The following is a 23,127-nucleotide window of genomic DNA, read 5'->3' as shown; positions in this document are numbered from 1 at the left end:
TCTCCTCCTCCTTCTTCACTGACCTTGGTGTCTTCAGGGCTGTTTCTCACTCCTTGCTCTCCTAGCTGCTGTTGCTTGTCTTTTTTCCCCTTTCTTAAATATACTCTTACATATACGCAAACAGCATTGCTCAGTAGCCTCATCTCTGGCCAGCAGAGAGTCCCTTTTGGAGCCAAATGAACTGGCTCTTATCTAACATGGGTGTAAGAACTGAAGTTGTATTTTTGCAGTGGAAAATTCTACTAACCTTGCGTATTCAAATCCATCTCTAGAACCCCAGTACCAACCTCAAGTTTCTCCTGGGGCTTTCTGCCAGAGGCTCCAGGTGAGGCCATGCTCCCCAGCTGCAGTGTAAAGTAGGTTTTGCACAGCTGGTCAGGTATGGACAGGCCCAAGGGCTGCCACACAAAGTTTCTCCTGTTTGATTTGTTAAAGGCCTGTTGTTGCTCAGGGCCCGACTTGAAAAAGTTTGTCTTTCGAGTCAGTCGATGTAGAGGACTCACAAGCTGACTATAGTCTGGAACATGCATTCTCCAGAACCCCACAAGACCTAGGAAAGCTTGTGTTTCCTTTTTGTTAGTTGGCAGAGACATAGCTGTTATTTTGTTGATCACTTCCATTGTAATGTGGCGACATCCATCTTGCCATTTTACCCCCAAGAACTGGATTTCCTGTGCAGGTCCTTTGACCTTCCTCTGTATAATCGCAAAAACAGTTTTCAAGAGAATTGGTGCTCCATCACCCTCACTGTGAGGAAGTTCTTTCACATGTTGGTGTGGAACTTCCTGGGCTCCATTTTGTGGCCATTGCCCCTTGTCCTGTCCCCACAAACCACTGAAAAGTGGTTGGCCATATCACTTTGTCTCCCACACTTAAGGTATTTATAAACATTGATAAGATCCCTTCTCAGTCTTCTTTTCTCAAGGCTGAACAGACCCAGGTCTCTCAGCCTTACCTTATAGGGGAGATGCTCCAGGTCCTGTATCATCTTTGTGGCCCATCACTGGACTCTTTCCAGGAGATCCCTGTCTTTTTTGTACCAGGGAGCCCAGAACTGGACACAGTACTCCAGGTGAGGCCTGCCCAGGGCAGAGTAGAGGGGGAAGATCACCTTCCTTGACCTGCTGGCCACACTCCTTTTAATGCACACCAGGAACCTGTAAGGAATGGTCCAGCAATTTGTGTCAATAGAGGGTTTGAAGGGTAAACCTTGAGTCTCTGATATCAGGGGATAAGAGAACAAAGGGGTTTCAGAATAACTGCTAACTATTGTAACTATTGCATGGGACGCTGCGCAAGTCTCTGATATCCAGCCAAGAGATTAAGGAGAAAGAGGAACCTGAAGGACAAAGCCTGGGAGGAAGACTACAAGCCTTCAGCATGAGAGACCCCCAGAGGGACCACCGGAGACTGATACACATGCGCCAGTGGGAGGGTTCGGATTCCGGGAAATAATTATAATAACCCTGCCTTTTCTAGAAGTAGTAATGAATATGTATTAGCCTAGGAGCCTAAAAAACAGTCACCTGATGTAACGTGTGTGCGTGTTGGAGGAGCCCAGACTCCCCACGCACCCAGTGCTGTTTACTTGCCTTTTATTAACCCCATAAATAAATCTTATAAAGCTAAATTGACTCGGAATTTATAACAATCCCATTCACCTTCTTGGCCACCAGGGTACACTGCTGGCTCATGGTCAACCTGTCGTCTATCAGGACCCCCAGGTCCTTCTCCACAGAGCTCCTCTCCAGCAGGTCATCCCCCAGCCTGTACTGATACATGCGGTTGTTCCTTCCCAGGTGCAAGACTTTGCACTTGCTCTTGTTAAACCTCATTTGGTTACTTCCTACCCAGCTCTCCAGCCTGTCCAGGTCTCACTGAATGGCAGCACAGCCTCCTGGCGTCAGCCACTCCTCCCAGCTTTGTATCATCAGCGTACTTGCTGAGGGCAGACACTATTCCCTCATCAAAGTCATTGATAAAGATGTTGAACAAGACCGGACCCAGCACCGACCCCTGGGGAACACCGCTAGTCACAGGTCTCCAGACAGACTGCACCACCGATCACCACTCTCTGAGCTCGGCCAGTCAGCCAGTTCTCAACCCACCTTACTGTCCACTCCTCTATCCCACATTTTCTCAGCTTTGTTTGCAGGATGTCGTGGGAGACAGTATCAAAAGTCTTGCTGAAGTCAAGGTAGATGACATACGCTGCTCTCCCCCCATCAACCCAGCTGGTGATGCCATCATAGAAGGCAATGAGGTTGGTCAAGCACAATTTCCCCTTGGTGAATCCATGCTGACTACTCCTCATAACCTTCTTCTCTTCCAATTGCTTGGAGATGGCATCCAGAACAAGCCGACCCAACACCTTTCCAGGGACAGAGGTGAGACTGACTGGCCTGTAGCTTCCCAGATCCTCCTTCTTGCTCTTTCTGAAGACTGGAGTGACTGGCTATCCTCCAGTCTTCAGGCACCTCTCCTGTTCTCCAAGACCTATGATAGAGAGCAGTTCAGCAATCACCTCTGCCAGCTCCCTCAGCACACGTGGATGCATCCCATCAGGGCCCATGAATTTGTGTGCGTTGATCCCACACAGACACTCCCAGACCACCCCCTCCTCAAACAGAGGGGAGATCTCCGTTTCCCAGACTCTTTCTCCTCCCTCCAGGGTCCAGGAGTTACAAGGGGGAGTCTTTGAAGCAAAGACCGAAGCAAAGAAGGTATTCAGTATCTCTGCCTTCTCAGCGTCCCCTGTTAACAGGACACCTCCCTCATTCAGCAGGGGACCCACATTATCCCTGGTCTTTTTTTTTCTTTCTTTTCTTTTTTTTTTTTTTTTTTTTTTTTTACTGTTTACATACTTAAAGAAACCCTTCTTATCTCCTTTATCTCATTTGCCAGCCTTCATCTCCATGTGGGCTTTAGCCTTCCTCATCGCAAATGGTTTCCACCCTTGGAGCAGTCGATTCCAGGTGTACTGGATGCCCCCCCAAGTGAAAAAAGCTGTGGCCCACAGTCTGCTGTGAAAGGGATGGAGAAAAATGCATTAGCGATATCAGTTGTTGCATACCACTTGTCTGCCTTTGACTCCAGCTCATATTGAAGTTCTAGCATGTCTGGCAAAGCAGCACTCAGCGGGGGCTTGACTTCATTCAAGTCACGATATTCCAATGTTAGCCTCCACTCGCTATTAGACTTTCGCACTTGCCATATGGGACTATTAAAGGGTGAGTGAAGTCTTCCTGATCACTCCCTGGTTCTCCAGTTGATGAATTAGCTTATGGATAGGAATCAGGGAGTCTCTGTTGGTGCGATATTGCTGCTGGTGCACCATTGTGGTAGCAATTGGTACCTGCTGTTCTTCAACCCTCAGCAGTCCCACAAATGAAGGGTCTTCTGAGAGGCTGGGCAAGGTAGATAGCTGCTTAATCTTCTCCATACTTAAGGGAGCAATGCCAAAACCCCACTGGTACCCTTTTGAGTCCTTGAAGTACCGTCTGCTGAGGTGGCCTATGCCAAGGATGCACGGAGCTTCTGGGCCTGTCACAATATGGTGCTTTTGCCACTCATTCCCAGTTAGACTCACTTTGGCCTCCAATACAGTTAACTGTTGGGATCCCCCGTCACTCCAGAAATACCCCTTTATAGGTTGATGGCATTAGGGTACACTGCACGCTGGTGTCCACTAAAGCCTTGTACAGCTGCGGATCCAATGTGCCATGCCATTGGATCCCCACAGTCCAGTAAATCCAGTTGTCCCTTTCCTCTGCCTGGCCAGAGGCAGGGCTCCTCTAGTCCTGGTTGGAGCATCTATCACTTAATTCTTGCAAATGCGAAGAAGAGGTCCCTCCATCAGGGTGAGGAGTAACATCAGCCCTTCTACTCAATCGGGGGAACTGCCCAACAGAAACCAGAGCAGTAATTTTCCTAGGAGACCCACTTTTGGCTGCTGTATTTCCTTGCCATTCACTTACCCGAGCTGCTAGGGTCGAGGTAGGTTCGCTATCCCACTTCCTCATGTCTCCCCCGTGATCATGTGGATAGGGTGCCACGTGGTGTCCGTCCTGGGTACTCTCTCCCTCAAGCAGGAAAATGCTGACTCTTAATGGCTGATATACTGCTCCATCTGGGTAAGAGGGAATATATATGTTCTTCAAGGTGGTGGACCTGTTGGGACGGTTTCTCCACAGCCAGGATGCAGGCCCGTAGTGGGGCAGGGAGATTCTCCTCATATTGATGAAGCTGGCTGGACACAACATCCACTGTTGGTCCCATCTCATCTCTCCAAGTAATCGCTGCCAGCACACTGGTGTGTGATGATGGTGTGCAATGTATAAACTTCTGCGACATGGACCACATGTACTGGACTTCATCAGGCTCTTTGGGTGTCTGGTCATTGTCCAAATCACTATAAACCATCTCCAGCATGGCTAATTCCCTCAGGTGCTGGAGACCTTGGTGGTCCACTTGCCTACTTGATATACAATATCTTCCTTGTGGGGATACCTTTCTTTCACAGCTGCCAGGAGTCACCTCCAGAGGCTGAGAACCTGTGCCTCTCTCCCATTTTCTCTGTCAGCGACCTTTTCTCTAGAGAGGGATCCCAGCTGCTTGGCTTCCTTGCCTTCTAGTTCCTGTATACTGCCCCAGTGTCCAAGCATCAGAGCATTCAGGTGAGAATGTGCTCACATGGGTAACAACTGAAATCCCTTCATATATCTCGCAACTCATTCAGGGATAGGGATCGGGTGGTTTCTGACTCATTTATGATTTCTGTCTCTTCTTCCTCCTGTTGCTGTAATGGCTGTGCTTTAGAGCTGCCTGCTTCTTCCACTTCTCCCTCCCAGAACTTCTTAGAAGGAGCTTCTTCCCTTACTAAAGAAGCTGACTTCCACTTCCATTGTTTTATCTTGACTGTGGGGGTGACTGATACCATCAACGCTTGGCCCTCTGGTTTAGCCACCGAGCCTGTTATCTGTTTGTTGGATTCAGAGACCTCCTCCTCCCCTTGAGGGTGCTGGATAGTGTTAACTACCCTTTGACCGGCTCAGGCCAGGCCCCAGCATAGTGCAGCAAGCTTTAGTTCTCCAGCATTGCTAGGGTCAGCGCATATGTCTTTCAATTTTATTTTATTTTTTCATTTTTGGGGCATTCCACACTTGTTCAGGGGTGAAGTTCAAAACCTTCAGAGGAGACAACCATGACAGCTACCTGTCCATATCCTCCCGCACACCTTGCCGCCCACCACCACACTGTCTGAAGGTGGATTCATGGGTGGTATTCTTAACTGTTGAACCTTAGGAAAACAAAAAAAACAAACACACACACAAAACAAACAAACAAACAAAAAACAAACACCCTGTCGCGTTAAGAGTTGTAGCTGATTAACCGTTAGGTGTCTGGGTGGATTCACCAATAACGCATTAACCGTTATGGGTCTGTTCGGATTCAGAGCACTGAACTACCCCGGTCACGGATTCACCAATGACATATAACCACCCATACTCTAGTCGTGTTTAATGAGAACTATCAGGACTAGGAACAATGCAATCAAGTGCAATTTATTACAGCAACAGGTACACAGGTTCTTTGGATTGCCGGCGATAGTTACTGTCTGCAAAAGCAAGTTAGCATGCATGAAATACACAGGTGACAGAGGTGTGCAGCCTGGAAATTAACACATTAAAAGGACACAAAGACTCTATAGAGATTTCTAAGTTTCCACGGAGACACACAGTATAACCAAGTGTTCAAATCTCACCCAAAGGTATCCCAATGGGGGGGGAAGAGAGGCTCAGCCTGTCACTGATCCCAGGAGTCAGGAGGTCCTCGGGATGGTGTATTCCCTCGGGATGGTATCTCCTCTGATGGTGGTATCTTCCCTAACATCCCCTCTCTCTTAGGCCAATTTATATTATTTTCTATCTTTTAGGTGGAGCTCGAGTGACTCTAGTCAAGCATATCTTAGTTATGATTGGTGAAAAGTTCTCCTGTCTCCGTTTAAAGTAATAGGCTCCGAGAATTTCAGAGCGTATGCTCGGTGAGGGGTGGTCGCACCTTGGAGGCAGGTAGCTTTTGGGATGGAGGTGTGTTTTGGCATTATAATGATATTATAATGAGCAAAAGTACACTAGAGTACAGCATTTGTCAAAACATGACAGGTCCTTGGCTCAGGGTAGCAAAAAGTGCAGCTTATTGGTCTCGGTGTGCACAAGAACAATCGAGTCCCCACCTGGTCACAGAGCCTGGACATGGTGTCTCCACTCCACTCTATGCTCCTTACTGTTCCTTAGAGCTAGCACACCAGGTTCCCCCAGCGCAATAGCATCTAAGGTTGGAAGCCTAGGGAACACTTAGGTAATGCAGCTACGCCCTACCCTGAAAGCCTCTTCAATGCTGTACATTTTCCTTAAAATGCGAATGTTAGTTTTATTTTTCTAGTTACTTTAAGCAATTGCACCACACAAACAAACAAGGAAACAAACAAAAAAATCTAAAGACCTAGCAATAGGAGTATGCGACAACTGATATCGCTAATGCATTTTTCTCCATCCCTTTCACAGTAGACTGTGGGCCACAGCTTTTTTTCACTTGGGGGGGCATCCAGTACACCTGGAATCGACTGCTCCAAAGGTGAAAACCATTTGCGATGAGGAAGGCTAAAGCCCACATGGAGAAAAAACAACTACCCAACCTCATATAGCTTGATGAGTTAGGAGAACACGAGTGTACTGTGACATCTGTATGTTGGATTGCCGTGTGCACTAATCCCCCTGGCCTGCCTGCCTTCTCCTTTAGCTTTTGCTGGAACCGTGCTCTCTCTGTTCTGTATTGCTTCTATTCCTTTTTCTAATACCCAGCATAGGCGAACACCATGTCTACTGGCAGATGAGCTTCAAGGTGACTTATCTCCCAGGTGAGGAATATGACTATGCTCTCACCACAAAGAGGGCTAATGGTATCCTGGACTGCATTAGGCAAAGTATTGCCAGCAGGTTGAGGGAGGTGATGCTTCCCCTCTACTCAGCTCCCTAGTACAAGAGAGAGATAGAGCTACTGGAAAGAGCCAAGTGTAGAGTCATAAAGATGATGAAGAGACGGGAGCAGTCACTCACCAAGGTGATCAGCTCTGGGACGGACACATTCTGCAGCAGAGTGGGGGATCATGGCATGCAAGAAATATCCTGCATCGAGGCAACTCAAGGCAGCTGCCAGGAGTCAGAAGTCCTCACGAGAGTGGCTGACAAGGCTTGGGCAGAGCCAGGAGCAGGCCTCCCCCTCTGTCATACAAAGACAGCCCCCCTAGGGAGCACAGGTGACCAGGATAGGCAAACAGAGTGTGGCATGGAAGTTTGCATAGGCAGGGTGAGCCGGGGAGGGGGGGGGGGGGGGGGCAGAATATCCCTTCCCAACTAGGAGACTGGCTCACCTATCAGATGGTAACCTGGCAAATCCAGCCATGGGCTCCACCAGGCACAAAGTTTTTGCCACAAAGAATGTGGCAACTCAGACCATGTGCCTGCCTAAAAACACAGCTGTTTGGGTCTCAAGTTCTGGGGAGTACTTAAGCCTGTTGTTGCCATCAGAGGGTGGCAGAGATACCACCTGTGTGAGTTGTGAGCAGGTGGAGGATCTGATCAACCTGGTGGCAGAGCTCAAAGAGGAGGTGGAGAGATTAAGGACTATCAGGGAGTGTGAGTAGGAGATTGGCTGATGGAGCAACTCCCTGCCACGCCTGTGAGAAAGGCACTAGAGTAATATGCCCCAAACAGTAGTGGACCCCATGCCCTGTTGCTGTCAGGCAGAGGGAGGGGACCTAAGAGATGGGGAGGAATGGAAACAGGTCCCTGTTTTGCATCACAGACAAGCTCCCTCCCTCCCTCCCTACCTCACCTCCCCAGGTGCCCTTACACAATAGGCTTAAGGCTTTGGAGCCTGAGGGACAGGTGTGGTGGTTTTACTCAGGTGGGCAGAGTTCCACCAGGGCTGCTCTCTCACTCCCCCCTCCTCAAAGAGGAAGGGGGAGAAAATACAACACAGAGAACTCAAGGTTTGAGATCAGAATGATTTAATTAAAGGGAAAGGGAATGGGAAAACAACATAAAAGAAAACAAAACAAAAAACCAAGGCTGCGTGGAAGCACAGAGAGAAAGGGAAAAAAAAATGTTATTCTCTACTTCCCATCAACAAGTGATGTTTGGCCACGTCCTGGGAAGCAGGGCCTCAAAATGCATAACGGTTGTTCGGGAGGACAGCCCCCTTCCCCACGAGAGCCCCCCTTTTTATTGCTGAGTGTGACATCATGTGTTATGGAATATCCCTTTGGTTGGTTTAGGTCAGCTGCCCTGGCAATGTCCCCTCCCCATCACTTGCCCACCCCCAGCCTGCTGGCTCTTGGGGGCTTGGAGGGAGTCCTGATGCTGTGCCAGCACTACACAGCAATAGACACAACACTGGAGTGATACCAGTGCTGTTCCAGCTACGAGTGCAGAGAACAGCACTGTGTGGGCTGCTGCAGGGAAAGGTGACTCCAGCCCAGACAGACCCAGCACAACCTCCACCCCTTATTCCATAGCATGTGTCACACTCAGGTCCCACACAGTTTAGTATATAGATAGTCTCATCACCATTGTTCTCCGTCCATTAAAGTATTTATACGTCTGTACTTCTTTTCATTCCATAGGTCTTTCCCCAAAATGTTCATAAAAACTGTTGATTGTTTCAGCTTCATCTGTTAAAGTGGTCACTCAGGGCAGGTGATTTTGGTTTTCTTGACACCAGCGCCAGCTTAGCTCATGTCACTGTTGCACTTGCCTGGTTCCTTGCGAAGGTGACCTGTCGTTGGTTCTGCAGTGTCCTCCTACAAAACATAAATTACAGATTATTTTTCTCCCAAGGTTAAATCTCCTTGAGGCACACACCTGATATCCCCATCCTTTTGCATTATCCACCAGGTATACCCTGGTCCTTGGGAGAAGACAATCCCACGAGTGAGTTTGCCTTTTCCTATGGCAGGAGCACCCCGCCTTCCCCATACACTTCCCTACATGCACTACAGGGACTTTAGCTTCTCCCACAGTGTGTAGGGGTTTTGTTTCAGCAGGACCAGGACGGCTGTCAGACCCCCTGTTGTTAACTACTGTCATGTTAAGGGGTGTAGCTGATTAACCGTTATGGGCCCAATTGGATTCAGGGTACTGAACCAGTCGGATATTCACCAATAACGGATTAACTGCCTGGGGTCCTGTCGTGGTTTAACCCAGCCGGCAGCTAAACACCACGCAGCCGTTCGCTCACCCTCCCCCTCCCTCTCTGGGACGGGGGAGAGAAATGGAAAGTGAAGCCCGTGAGTTGAGATAAAGACAGTTTAATAAGACAGGAAAATAATAATAACAATAATAATAATAATAATAATGATAATACAATGGTGATAATAGTACTACTAATAATAATGTGTACAAACAAGTGATGCACAATGCAATTGCTCACCACCCACTGACCGATACCCAGCCTAACCCCGAGCAGTCCGGCCCCCTCCCCCGGCTAGCCACCCCTATATATTGTTTAGCATGACGTCAGATGGTATGGAATACCCCTTTGGCTAGTTTGGGTCACCTGTCCTGGGTCTGTCCCCTCCCAGCTCTTACTGCACCCCCAGCCTGCCTGTTGGCAGGACAGAGCGAAAGGCTGAGATGTCCTTGGCTTGGTATAAGCACTGCTCTGCAACAATTAAAACATCGGGGTGTTATCAGCACTCTTCTCATCCTAAGCCAAAACACAGCATTCCACCAGCTACTAGGAAGAAAATTAATTCTGTTCTAACTGAAACCAGGACAGGTCCGAGCGGATATTCACCAATAATGGATTTACCGTCTGGGGTCCGGTCACAATCACAGATTTCACCAATAATGCATTAACCGTCTGGGGTTCAGTTGGATTCACCAATAACGCATTAATCGTCTGGGGTCCAGTCGGATTCACCAATAACATGTTAACCGTCTGGGAGTCCAGTCAGACATTCACCAATAACGAGTTAACTGTCTGGGGTCTGGTTGGATTCAGAACACTGAACTATCACGGTCATGGATAACCACCCTTACCCTAGTTGCACTTAATGAGAGCTATCACAGTGCAATCAAGTATGGTTTATTACAGCAACAGATAACCAGGTTCTTTTGGATTGCCGGCGATAGTGACTGTCTGCAAAAGCAAGCTAGCATGCATGAAATACACAGGTGTTACAGGTGCGCAGACTAGAAATAAATGCGTTAAAAGGATCAAAGACTCTAGAGAGATTTATAACCAAGTGTTCAAATCTCACCCAAAGGCGTCCCAATGGGGGGGGAAGAAAGGCTCAGCCCGTCGACTGATCCCAGGAGTCAGGAGGTCCTAAGGATGTTGTATTCCCTCGGGATGGTATCTCCCCTGACGGTGGTATCTTCCCTAACATCCCCTCTCTCTTAGGCCAATTTATATTATTTTCTATCTTTTAGGTGGAGCTTGAGTGACTCTAGTCAAGCATATCTTAGTTATGATTGGTGAAAAGTTCTCCTGTCTCCGTTTAAAGTAATAGGCTCCGAGAATTTCAGAGCGCATGCTCGTTGAGGGGTGGTTGCACCTTGGAGGTGGGTAGCTTTTGGGATGGAGGTGTGTTTTGGTATTATAATGATATTATAATGATAGCAAAAAGTACACTAGGGTACAGCATTTGTCAAAACATGACAGGTCCTTGGCTCAGGGTGGCATAAAGTGCAGCTTATTGGTCTCGGTGTGCACAAGAACAATCGAGTCCCCACCTGGTCACAGAGCCTAGCCGTGGTGTCTCCACTCCACTCTATGCTCCTTACTGTTCCTTAGAGCTAGCACACCAGGTTTCCCCAGCGCAATAGCATCTAAGGTTGGAAGCCTAGGGAACACTTAGGTAATGCAGCTACGCCCTACCCTGAAAGCCTCTTCAATGCTGTACATTTTCCTTAAAATGCGAATGTTAGTTTTATTTCCCTAGTTACCTCAGGCAATTACACCGCACTAGCCAAGTGGCCTCTGGTAGATTTATGTCCCACTGTTTCCACGTCCCAGCACCTAATGCTCGTAACATAGTCTTTAACAGTCCATTGTACCTCTCAACCTTCCCAGAGGCTTGTGGGTGATAAGGGATGTGATACACCCACTCAATGCCATGTCTCTTGGCCCAGGAAGTGACCAAATTTTTTCGGAAGTGACTCCCATCGTTGGACTCAATTCTCTCTGGTGTACCATGTCACCACTGCACTTGTCTTTCCAGGCACTAGATAGTGTTTCAGGTGGTGGCATGGTGTACTGGATATGTTTCCAGCCACCCAGTAGTTGCTTCTACCATGGTAAGTATGAGAAACTAAGTTGTGTTTTTGCAGTAGAGATCTAATTTTCTGTATTCAAAGGTAGTTGTGTAGTCATAATAAGGAGAAATGCTAAGTAGATAAGTGGACAGTAGAAGGCCTCACTGTTCCAAAATAAGGTAGAAGCTTGAGAAAAACAGGATGAGCAGTGTGAGAACAGTAAAAAAACAAAGATCACAAGTTCTCAAAACATAAGAAAAGAGAAAAAAAATGGAAAAGGGAGAAATTAAAGGGTTGATAAAAAAAAGAAAACCATTTATGTATATGTTATATATGTATATATATGTACCATATATGTACATATATGGTATAGAGGAGCATTGAGTAGCTTGTGAACCTGTAGTGCTCAGCCAATGAGGAAACAGGGGAGGTGATCAGGTGTCAGGTAATAGAGAATAAAAGGTTATGATATGTTTACTAAAATGCGCTCCTGATTGACAGGACGCCTGTCATTGCAATCGCGAATAAAATAGCTTCACAGAAGGTCCTGTCTGAAGAAAATAATTTGAGATTTTTCTCACAGTAAGTATGTAACATTTACCTTGGCGGGTTTGTAGGAGTGGTCCGATGTAGTCAATCTGCCAGGCCTCACCATATTGAAACCCTAACCATCTCCCCCTGTTCCAGGGAGACTTTACCCGCATGGCTCGTTTGATTGCAGCACAGGTCTCACACTCATGGGTAACCTGTGTGATGGCCTCAGTGGTCAGGTCCACCCCTTGATCACGAGCCCATCTGTATGTAGCATCCCTCCCCAGATGTCCTGATGTTTCATGGGCCCATCGAGCTACAAACAGCTCACCCTTACATCCCCAGTCCAGGTCCACCTTAGCCACTTCAGTTTTCAAAGCTCAATCCACCTCTGTGTTATTCTGTTTTACGTCCGGGGCACGATTCTTAGGTATGTGAGCATCTATATGATGTACCTTTACAGCCAGGTTGTCTACCCAGGAATCAATATCTTGCCACAAGGTAGCAGCCCAGATAGGTTTACCTCTGTGCTGCCAGTTGCTCTGTTTCCACTGCTGCAGCCACCCCCAAAGAGCATTTGCCACCATCCATGACTCAGTGTAGAGATACAGAGCTTGCCATTTTTCTCTTTTGGCAATTTCTAGGGCCAGTTGTATAGCTTTCACTTCTGCATACTGACTCGACTCGTCTTCCCCTTCCATGGCCTCCACAACTTGTCGTGTGGGACTCCACACAGCAGCTTTCCATTTCTGATGGCTCCCTACCACATGACAGGATCCATGAGTAAACAACGCATACTGCTTTCTGTCTTCTGGCAACTCATTGTATGGTGGTGCCTCTTCAGCAAAGGTTACCTCTTCTGTCAGCACTCCAAAATCCCTGCCCTCCAGCCAGTCCATAATCTCTTCCAGGATTCCCGGGCGGTTGGGTTTCCCCATTTGAGCCCGCTGTGTAATTAATGCTACCCACTTACTCCACATAGCATCAGTCGCATGGAGTGTAGTGGGAATTTTCCTTTTGAACATCCAATGTGACACAGGTAGCCATGGGGCCAAGAGGAGTTGTGCTTCTGTACCCACAACTTCTAAAGCGGCTCAAATCCCCTCATATGCTGTTAATATTTCCTTTTTGGTTGGGGTGTAATTGGCTTCTGATCCTCCGGCTCCAGAAGCCCAGAGGTCGACCTTGAGTTTCTCCTGGGGTCTTTTGCCAGAGGCTCCAGGTGAGCCCATGCTCCCCAGCTGCAGTGTAAAGTACATTTTGCACAACTGGTCTGGTACGGACAGGCCCAAGGGCCACTGCACAAGCTATTTCTTGTTTGAGTTGTTCAAAAGCCTGTTGTTGCTCAGGGCCCCACTCGAAAGAGTTCCTCTTTCGAGTCACTCGATATAGAGGACTCACAAGATGACTATAGCCTGGAACATGCGTTCTCCAACATCCCACAAAGCCTAAGAAAGCTTGTGTTTCTTTTTTTGCTAGTTGGCAGAGACATAGCAGTTATTTTGTTGATCACATCCGTCGGAATGTGGCGACGTCCATCCTGCCATTTTATCCCCAAGAACTGGATTTCCTGTGCAGGTCCCTTGACCTTACTCTGTTTAATGGCAAAACCAGCTTTCAGGAGAATTTGGACTATTTTCTTCCCTTTCTCAAAAACTTGTTCTGCTGTATTACCCTACACAATGATATCACTGATGTACTGCAGGTGTTCAGGAGCGTCCCCCTGTTCCAGTGTCGTCTGGATCAGTCCATGGCAAATTATAGGGCTGTGTTTTCACCCCTGGGGCAGTCGATTCCAAGTGTATTGAATGCCCCTCCAAGTGAAAGCAAACTGTGGTCTGCATGCTGCTGCCAGAGGGATGGAGAAATATGCATTAGCAATATCGATTGTAGCATACCACTTGGCTGCCTTTGACTCTAGTTCATACTGGAGTTCTAGCATGTCTGGCACTGCAGCACTCAGTGGTGGCGTGACTTCATTCAGGCCGCGATAGTCCACCGTTAGCCTCCACTCGCCTTTAGACTTTAGCACTGGCCATATAGGACTATTAAAGGGTGAGCAAGTCTTGCTGATCACTCCTTGGCTCTCCAGCCGGTGCACGAACTCATGGAAGGGGAACAGGTAGTCTCAGTTGGTGCGAAATTGCCGACAGTGCACAGTTGTAGTCGCAATTGGCACTTGCTGTTCTTCAATCCTCAGCAATCCTACAGCAGAAGGGTCTTCTGAGGGACCAGGCAGGGTAGACAGCTGCCTAATCTTCTCTGTGCTCAAAGCAGCTATGCCAAAAGCCCACCAGTACCCTTTTGGATCCTTGAAGTACCCTCTCTTGAGGTAGTCTGTGCTGAGGATGCACGGAGCCTCTGGTCCAATCACAGTATGGTGCTTTTGCCACTCATTCCCAGTTAGACTCACTTCAGCTTCCAATGCAGTTAGTTGTTGGGATCCCCCTGTCACTCCAGAGACAGAGATGAGTTCTGTCCCTTGGTGGCCTGATGGCATTACAGTACACTGTGCGCCTGTGTCCACTGAAGCTTTATATTTCTGTGGTTCCGGTGTGCCAGGCCATCAAATCCCCACAGTCCAGTAAATCCGGTTGTCCCTCTCCTCTACCTGGCCAGAGGCAGGGTCCCACTGGCCCTGGTTGGAGCATCTGTCAATTAATTCTTCCAAATGTGAAGCAGAGGTCTCTTCGTCAGGGTCAGGAGTAATACTAGTCCTTCTACTGCCTCTGGGGGACTGCCCAACAGAAACTGGGGCAGTAATCCTCCTAGGGGCCTTTTTTCTTGCTGCTGTATCTTTCCGCAGTTCACGTATCCAAGCAGCTAGAGCCAAGGTCGATTCGTCGTCCCACTTCCTCATATCTTCCCCGTGGTCACATAAATAAAACCACAAGGTGCCCTGTGGTGTGCGTCCTGGATTCTTTGCTGCTTGAGCTGGAGAATGCTGGCACTTAATGGCTGAAAGATTACTCCATCTAGGTGAGGAGGAAGTTATGTGTTCTTCTAACCGTTGGGACAGTTTTGCCACATCTGAAATGCAGGCCCATACTGGGCAGAGAGATTTTCTTCATATTTATGAAGCTGGTTGGACACAGTATCCACTGTTGGCCCCATCCCCTCATCCCAATTCATTGCTGCCAGTGTGCTGGCATGTGATGAGGGTGCAGCCCGTACAAACTTCCACCACATGGATGCTGTGCACTGGACTTCATCAGGGTCTTTAGGTGTCTGTTCATGGTTCAAATTACTATAAATAATCTCCAGCGCAGCTAATTCCCTCAGGTGCTGGAGACTTTTCTCTATGGTGGTCCACTTGCCTACTTGATATACAATATCTTCCTTCTGGGGATACCTTTCTTTCACAGCTGCCAGGAGTCGCCTCCAGAGGCTGAGAACCTGTGTCCCTCTCCCAATTCCTTTGTCAATTACCATTTCTCTAGAGAGGGATCCCAGCTGCTTGGCTTCATTGCCTTCTAATTGTTGGCTATTGGCCCCAGCATCCCAGCATTGAAGCAGCCAGGTGAGGATGTGTTCACCTGGATGACGACTGAAATCCTTTCATATTTCTCGCAACTCACTCAGGGATAGGGATCAGGTAGTTTCTGATTGATTTATGATTTCCATCTCTTCTCTCTGATGTTGTTGTGATAACACTGCTTTAGAGGTGCCTGCCTTTTCCTCTTCTCCCTCTTCGTTAGGAGGAGCTTCTTCTCTTACTAAACGAGCTGACTTCCATTTCCATTGTTTTGACTTGACTATGGGGGTGACTGATACCATAGATGGTTGGTCCTCTGGGGTAGTCACAGTGTGTATTATCTCGTCATTGACTTCAGAAACTTCCCCATCCCCTTGAGGGATGTTCAGTCCAGTCTTGGGGCCAGTTTTGTTTAGCATTTTTATCAATGATCTGGATGAGGAGACTGAATGCACCCTCAGTAAGTTTGTGGATGATACCGAGTTGGGGAGAAGTGTTGATCTGCTTGAGGGTAGGAAGGCTTTGCAGGGGGATCTGGATAAGCTAGATCAATGGGCCACATCCAATTGCATGACATTCAACAAGGGTAAGTGCTGGGTGCTGCACTTGGGTCAAAATAACCCCATGTAGCGGTATAGGCTTGGGGAAGAGTGGCTGGGAAGTTGCCTTGCAGAAAAGAACCTGGGGGTGCTGGTCAACAGCCAGCTGAACGTGAGCCAGTAGTGTGCCCAGGTGGCCAAGAAGGCCAGTGGCATCCTGGTCTCCATCAGAAGAAGAGAAAAATAACAAAGATGGTGAAGAGACTAGAAAACAAGTCTTATGAGGAACAGCTGAGGGAACCAGGGTTGTTTAGTCTGGAGAATAGGAGGCTCAGGGGAGACCCCATTGCTCTCTACAACTACCTGAAAGGAGGTTGCAATGACAGTCTCTTTTCTCATGTGACAAGCTATAGGATGTAAGGAAATCGCCTCAAGTTCCACTGGGGGAGGTTTAGATTGGATAGCAGGAATAATTTCTTCATGGAGAGGGTGGTCAAGCATCAGAACAGGCTGCCCAGGGAAGTGGTGGAGTTCCTATCCCTGGAGGTATTTAAGAGATGTGTTAATGTGGCACTTGGGGTCACAGTTTAGCAGTGGACTTGTAGTGTTGGATGGATGGTTGGACTTGATGTTCTTGAAGGTCTTTTCCAACCTTATTGATTCTATATAAATACCTGATGAGAGGGTGCAAAGAACATGGAGCCAGGCTCTTTTCAGTGGTGTCCAGCAACAGGACAAAAGACAATGGGTACCAACTGGAACTCAAGATTTCATCTGAACATCAGGAAGCACTTCTTTACTGTGCGAGTGACTGATCATGGGAGTGTGTTGCCCAGAGAGGCTGTGGAGTATCCCGCCTTGGAGACATTCAAAAGCAGGTTGGACATGGTCCTGGGCAACCTGCTTTAGATGTCCCTGCTTGAGCAGTGGGTTTGGACCAGATGACTTTCAGAGGTCCCTTCCAACCTCAACCGTTCTGTGATTCCACTGCTTAAAGCAGCTAGTCCTGGCTGCTCTTGCTGCTAAGAAGTAGGGATGTTTCTGAGAATTCGCATGTACTCTTTTGTAATGAGGCCAGATCGAAACCCTTTGACTATGAGTACCCAAAATCTTGTTTTGAATTTTGTTTTTATTTTAGATGGAAAAATGTATTTAGAACTTACCTCTTACTTACAGGGTGATGAGGGCAGGGATGAAGGATGTGTTTCTTCACGTGCTAGAAATGGGAGAAAGCAAAATAGTTTTAAAACCTACAAAGTTAAACCCAACTTAATATTCTGGTATTTCATATCTTTGGTGGGATTTGATGACAATATTCCCTGAACAATAAAGCAATCTATTTATCAATAAAATGTAGCTAATTTTATACTGACAACCATCCTAGTGATACAAAAAAATTTTTGATTTCTATGCAATACTTTATATCTTGGTAATGTTCATGAAGAATAATAAGTTATAAATTCTGAAGTGCAGTAATTTTTTTACCTTACATAATTTTATTTGCTAAGCAGTTAACTTTGAACTATGTGTGTTACACATATTTACTATTGCTGTGAAAACATTCAGGTGTGACTCTACAAAGAGTTTGGGTTTAACATTATATGTCCCTGACCCTAATTAATGTCGGTTTTAGAGTAATTACATGGCTCAGTCTTCAAAATAGGACTATAATCTAAGTTTACAATTTATTAAAGGAATAGAGGTAAGCAAACAGTGCTGGGTGCGCTGGGAGTCTCTGCTCCACCAAGACACACACCAGTTATATCAAGCAGTTGATTTTTATGCTCCTAGGCTAATACATATTCATTACTACTTCTAGAAAAAAACAGGGTTATTATAATTAGTTTCCGGAATCCAAACCCTCCTACTGGAGCATGCGTATCAGTCTCTGGGGGTCCTTCTGGGGGGTCTTTCATGCTGAAGGCTCATAGTCTTCCTCCCAAGCTTTTTTTTCTTGACCTTCCCCTTTGTCCAACTTGGCTGTATGTCAGAGACTTGTGCAGCGTCCCCTGCAAGCTTTGTCTTTTAGTTGTCCTTCAGCTTTCCCCTTCTTCATAATCTCTTGGACAGATATCAGAGACTTGCACAGTGTCCCATGCAATAGTCATAATAGTCATAATAGTTAACAGTTGTTCTGAACCCCCCCCAGATATCAGAGACTTCAAGGAAAAGTCTACAAATACATTTCCCTTCAAGCTCTCTATTGACACGAATTGCTAAAACATTCCTCACAATCCCTTATCTTCATGTCTCCTTTTCAACTTTTGCCAGTAACAACGGGATTTCATCAGTTGGTTCTTGGGGGGTCCAGTTCTTAAGCATCATTATTGACATATCACCTTCCTTCTCTACTGATGTCATCACAAATTGGGTACTATTTATTATTCAGCGTATCAATAATGTAAAGCAAGGTATCATACAAGGTATAAACAATAACATCATTACACCACATAAAAATAAAAATAACATCCTTTTAACCCATGGTCCACCGGGCATCCATGAAAACAAATCCCAATCCATACCCTTCCAAGTTTGTACTGGGACGTGGGCTAATTTCCTAATTTCCTTTGTTATCTGTCTAACCACTTTCCCATTATCATCAATTAACATCAAAAAACAACATTTGGAATCATTTAGTTTTCCACACACTCCCCCCTCTTCTGCTAGTAAATAGCCTAAAACCATTCTATGTTGAAAGATAGCATTCCTCATCTGGGTGGACCGATCAGCCAAAAGATCCAAAGCCATTGCTGTTTGATTGGTTATAATTTCAAGGACAGCTTGCAAACTAATTATTCGATTCAAATTATAAATAGTTTCTTGGGCCTCCGATATTACCTCATTCGGGTTCCAGGTAGCTGGTCCATAATGCTGTATGATTCTTTCAGGAAGCCATTCATCCTCTCTCCATTTTTAGGCACTACCCCTGGCTAAGGAAGCATCAATACATTGTTTCACTCTATTCAGATCATCATATAATTTTATTCCTAAATGATTTCCTTGTATTTGTGACAATAAAAAGAACAAGGGTCTTATGTATCCCACATAGCAGATTCCTGACCAGTCTTTTGGTAGCATTTTGTAGGCATGTTTGCCACACACCCAATAAGGTCCCTTTAGGGCCCACATCCCATTTGCAATTACAACCAAGTTCTCCTTAGCGGCTTGTCATATTACGAGCTGACCAGAAATGTTTAAAGTACACTTGTTTCCCATTCTCATCTTGCCACCTCCAGCGGTAGACCCTTACCACATGCTGCTCCCTAGTGGTGTTATCACGCTGACAGCTCAGGATCTGAACGTCAAATTGTCCCTCCGCATGTGCTCTTGCCATGGTTTTACATCCAGATCCAAAAAATTCCTTATACGAGCATTTCAGCCAAGTTCAGTTTTTCAGCTGGACGTGTGTAGCATTCCATTTTCCTCTACTTGCTTATGTCCCAATTAGATTCATGGCTTTTATTCTGTCCTTCAGGGAGCAACCCATCTTCAGCACCCGAGCTCATGTCTTCCACATTGACCCAAACACTAAGAAGAACTGGGTTCCCACCAGCAAGCATGCTGTTACTGTGTCCTACTTCTATGACAGCATAAGAAATGTCTACAGGATAATCAGTTTGGATGGATCAAAGGTAAGTTTTATTTTAGAGAATTTGTTTGCTGATTGATTTTTGCATTTATTTTCCAGTCTGATGTCCTTCATGTATCTTCTCAGATGCTTTTGTTATCTAAGAGATTACTGATGTGTTAAAAGGGTTATATTGTTTCATTAGATGTTTTAAGTGTTCATTGGAAAATATTATTCTCCATGCATTCATATTTACTTTGATAAATCTGTTGCTGAATTTAAGCAATGACAGAATCACAGAATCACAGAATTTCTAGGTTGGAAGAGACCTCAAGATCATCGAGTCCAACCTCTGACCTAACGCTAGCAGTCCCCACTAAACCATATCCCTAAGCTCTACATCTAAACGTCTTTTAAAGACTTCCAGGGATGGTGACTCCACCACTTCCCTGGGCAGCCTGTTCCAATGCCTCACAACCCTTTCAGTGAAGAAGTTCTTCCTAACATCTAACCTAAAACTCCCCTGGCGCAACTTAAGCCCATTCCCCCTCGTCAATCTAAAAGGGCATTCCCTGTGATGTATACTAAAAAGTACAAATAGTGTGTGAGTCAGCACAGGCAGGCAGCAGGAACAAGAACAGACCCACAGCTAAAACACAAAAAATAATATTATTTTCATTACTTTGACAACTGGGTGTCATGGTTTAACCCGGCTGGCAGCTAAACACCACGCAGCCATTCGCTCACCCTCCCCCTCCCTCTCTGGGACGGGGGAGAGAAATGGAAAGTGAAGCCCGTGAGTTGAGATAAAGACAGTTTAATAAGACAGGAAAATAATAATAACAATAATAATAATAATAATGATAATACAATGGTGATAATAGTACTACTACTAATAATATGTACAAACAAGTGATGCACAATGCAATTGCTCACCACCCGCTGACCGATACCCAGCCTAACCCCGAGCAGTCCGGCCCCCTCCCCCGGCTAGCCACCCCTATATATTGTTTAGCATGACGTCAGATGGTATGGAATACCCCTTTGGCTAGTTTGGGTTACCTGTCCTGGGTCTGTCCCCTCCCAGCTCTTCCTGCACCCCCAGCCTGCCTGTTGGCAGGACAGAGCAAAAGGCTGAGATGTCCTTGGCTTGGTATAAGCACTGCTCTGCAACAATTAAAACATCGGGGTGTTATCAGCACTCTTCTCATCCTAAGCCAAAACACAGCATTCCACCAGCTACTAGGAAGAAAATTCTGTTCTAACTGAAACCAGGACACCAGGGGATCCCCGAAGCAACACCCAGGCAGAGGCACACAAGCAGGGACACAGGCACTGCTAAGCTTGGTCCATGCTAGAGGATAACAGGCCTGCTGTTTACACCTGTTTATCAAGGGTTTGTGCAGGCAGTTTTTACCATCATGCTGTGATCCTCACTGTGCTTCTTTGATCTTCTCTGTACCAAGGCCAGGAGCTCAAGCGTGTCCAATACGGCACGTCCAAATCTACCGGAAACCTATGTTATCTATACACAGATGCGCTACTTGCCAAATACATGGAGCATAAAAAGCAGTAGGTACAATTTATGCGCTTTTTTACACTGCTGCTTTCCAGACTTTACACCTTCCCAGCTGCAAGGTCACTTGAGCATATTTACAGTCCTCCTCAACAGTCTTTCGTTCTGATCTCATCCTTCTCACCAATCTTCCGCTTTTAACCCATTCCTCCCAACATATGGTTATAATAACCTGTTTTCATCCCCGCATTCAATGATGTATCATTATCATTGGCTTCAGCATTATGGAAGACATCTGTTCAGTGCCTATAATCATTCAGTAAGTCCTTCATTACATCATCTTCCAATTTTTGCTGTAGGGAATGTGATGATTCCTTCCCAATAAAGCACTGCATAGTAAGCTTTTATCAGAACTCAGTTGGGTTGTGTTTGAGGGAGGGTTATGGTTTTGTTTGTTTGTTTGTTTGTTTGTTTTTACTTAGGAAAGATAATGTGTTGAGCTTCTTTTGTAAGAAACCTTTTTTAAAATATTAATTTAGAAGACTTGGGAAAGTACTTGACAGTTCCTTTGGTTCTACCCCAAGTGGGTATAAAGACAGTAACTTTACAAACAGCACATCAGAAATCTATGCAATAAGGACATTAAAGATATGCAAAGTATAATCAAAAGCTATAATCCTTTGAAGAGACTTTCAATTGCAATTTCTGGAGATGTGTCAATTCATGATGGTTGGAGCTGAAATACTCTGTATAAGCATAGCAGCACTCACAGATTTCTTTCAGAGATCTCTATATGATAATACTTCAGATGACTGAGACTCTGGTACCAAAGCCTACCCAAAATTTTCAAAGTTTAACTCTTACTTTGTTTCCTCCCTTCCAGCCTTCCTTCAAATGTTGATGTTTTTTTTTCATTTCATCAAATAATTAAAGTAGCTTTTTCTGTGACTGTTTATTAAAAATAAAAAAGCAACCCCCCCACCCCCCAAAAAAACAAAACTAAAGCCAAAAACAACAACAAAAAACACACAAATTTGGGATTGGGACTAGATACTGTATGAAATCAGGGCTACTATTTGTAATGTGTAGCACCTAAATTGATCTGCACATTTTACAAAATCCTTGTTATGATATCCATTGGGGTTCTTCTGCCTTTGTCTAAAGCTGCAACTCTTGCAAAGCGATTGCTGAGTTGCATTGTCAAGCAGTTGTTCATCTATTTATTTACTATTTTGTCTTCTGCATTTCCTTTGTATTTACAATGCTATTGGCAAGGTATATTGATAATTCAATCTATCACTTTTATTTATTCTCTCTGCTGTAGTCTTAATGTTTTCATCCCAAGCATTATGTATCTTAGATCCTAGTCTCTCTGATTAAGACTCATTGTTTTAGTTATCACAACACCTCAGAAACAGGGTCTTCAAAGAAGAATAGTGGGGGGGGACCCATGGAAGAACTGTTTGTTTTTTTTGGCATAATTCACAGATATTATTATTATTATTATTATTATTATTATTACATTTTTTAAACATGTCTGTGCATATAAAATGTAATATGTACAAAGGGCTAAATATAAATCTAAAGTATTCTTAAATTCAGAATGCATTCAGATAATCTCTGGTTTATGGCATTCAGCTACAATGCCTCATATTGTCTATTGGTCAGACAGAAGTATTACATTGGCAAAGGAGAAAAAACTATAATGTAATTCTATGGTTGTGAGTTTTGAAATGAAACTAAATAAAAATGATTTTGTTTTGTTTTGTTTTGTTTTGTTTTTTAAAAAAAAAACAGATTTTACATTGCAAATGTCTCAATTTTACATGTTGCCAGCTGCCAAAAACATTTGTTGAACTGTGTTAGCTTTGAAACTCTCAATTGCCCTCAGGTGGCGATAAATATATGATCCAAACAGATTTTATTGAAAGCCTCAGTGCTGGTGGGGTTTACAGCACCCTGTGGGTTTGTACATTGCAGAGAATGAAATGCATGTGGCTGCTCAGTTGCAGTGGCTCAGGTTGTTGTCCAATAAAAAGTTCGGATTCATTACCCGGTATGCAATAAGCCAGTCTACACACTAGGCCAAGATATTGTTTATTTCAGAATTGCTTAAGTCTGGGTATTAGGTGGTTTCCCACAAAGCTGGCACACCTAAGGATATTCCATGCCACTTT

At 45.5% G+C, this 23,127-nt stretch overlaps 1 protein-coding gene across 1 annotated transcript in view; it reads left to right on the top strand.

The window, feature by feature from the left end:
* LOC116501384 (homer protein homolog 1-like) overlaps positions 1-23,127 on the top strand; it is a 164,489-nt gene that overhangs the window by 5,042 nt on the left and 136,320 nt on the right. The window contains exon 4 of the mRNA XM_032206909.1: positions 19,342-19,498. Coding sequence (XP_032062800.1) covers positions 19,342-19,498 — 157 coding nt within the window. The remainder of the gene's footprint in view (positions 1-19,341; positions 19,499-23,127) is intronic.

This window comes from Aythya fuligula, chromosome W (genome assembly GCF_009819795.1).
Source record: "Aythya fuligula isolate bAytFul2 chromosome W, bAytFul2.pri, whole genome shotgun sequence".
Classification (NCBI taxonomy): Eukaryota; Metazoa; Chordata; class Aves; order Anseriformes; family Anatidae; genus Aythya; species Aythya fuligula.
Note: the sequence above shows the minus strand (reverse complement) of the source record. Positions and strands in the feature narration are given on the sequence as shown.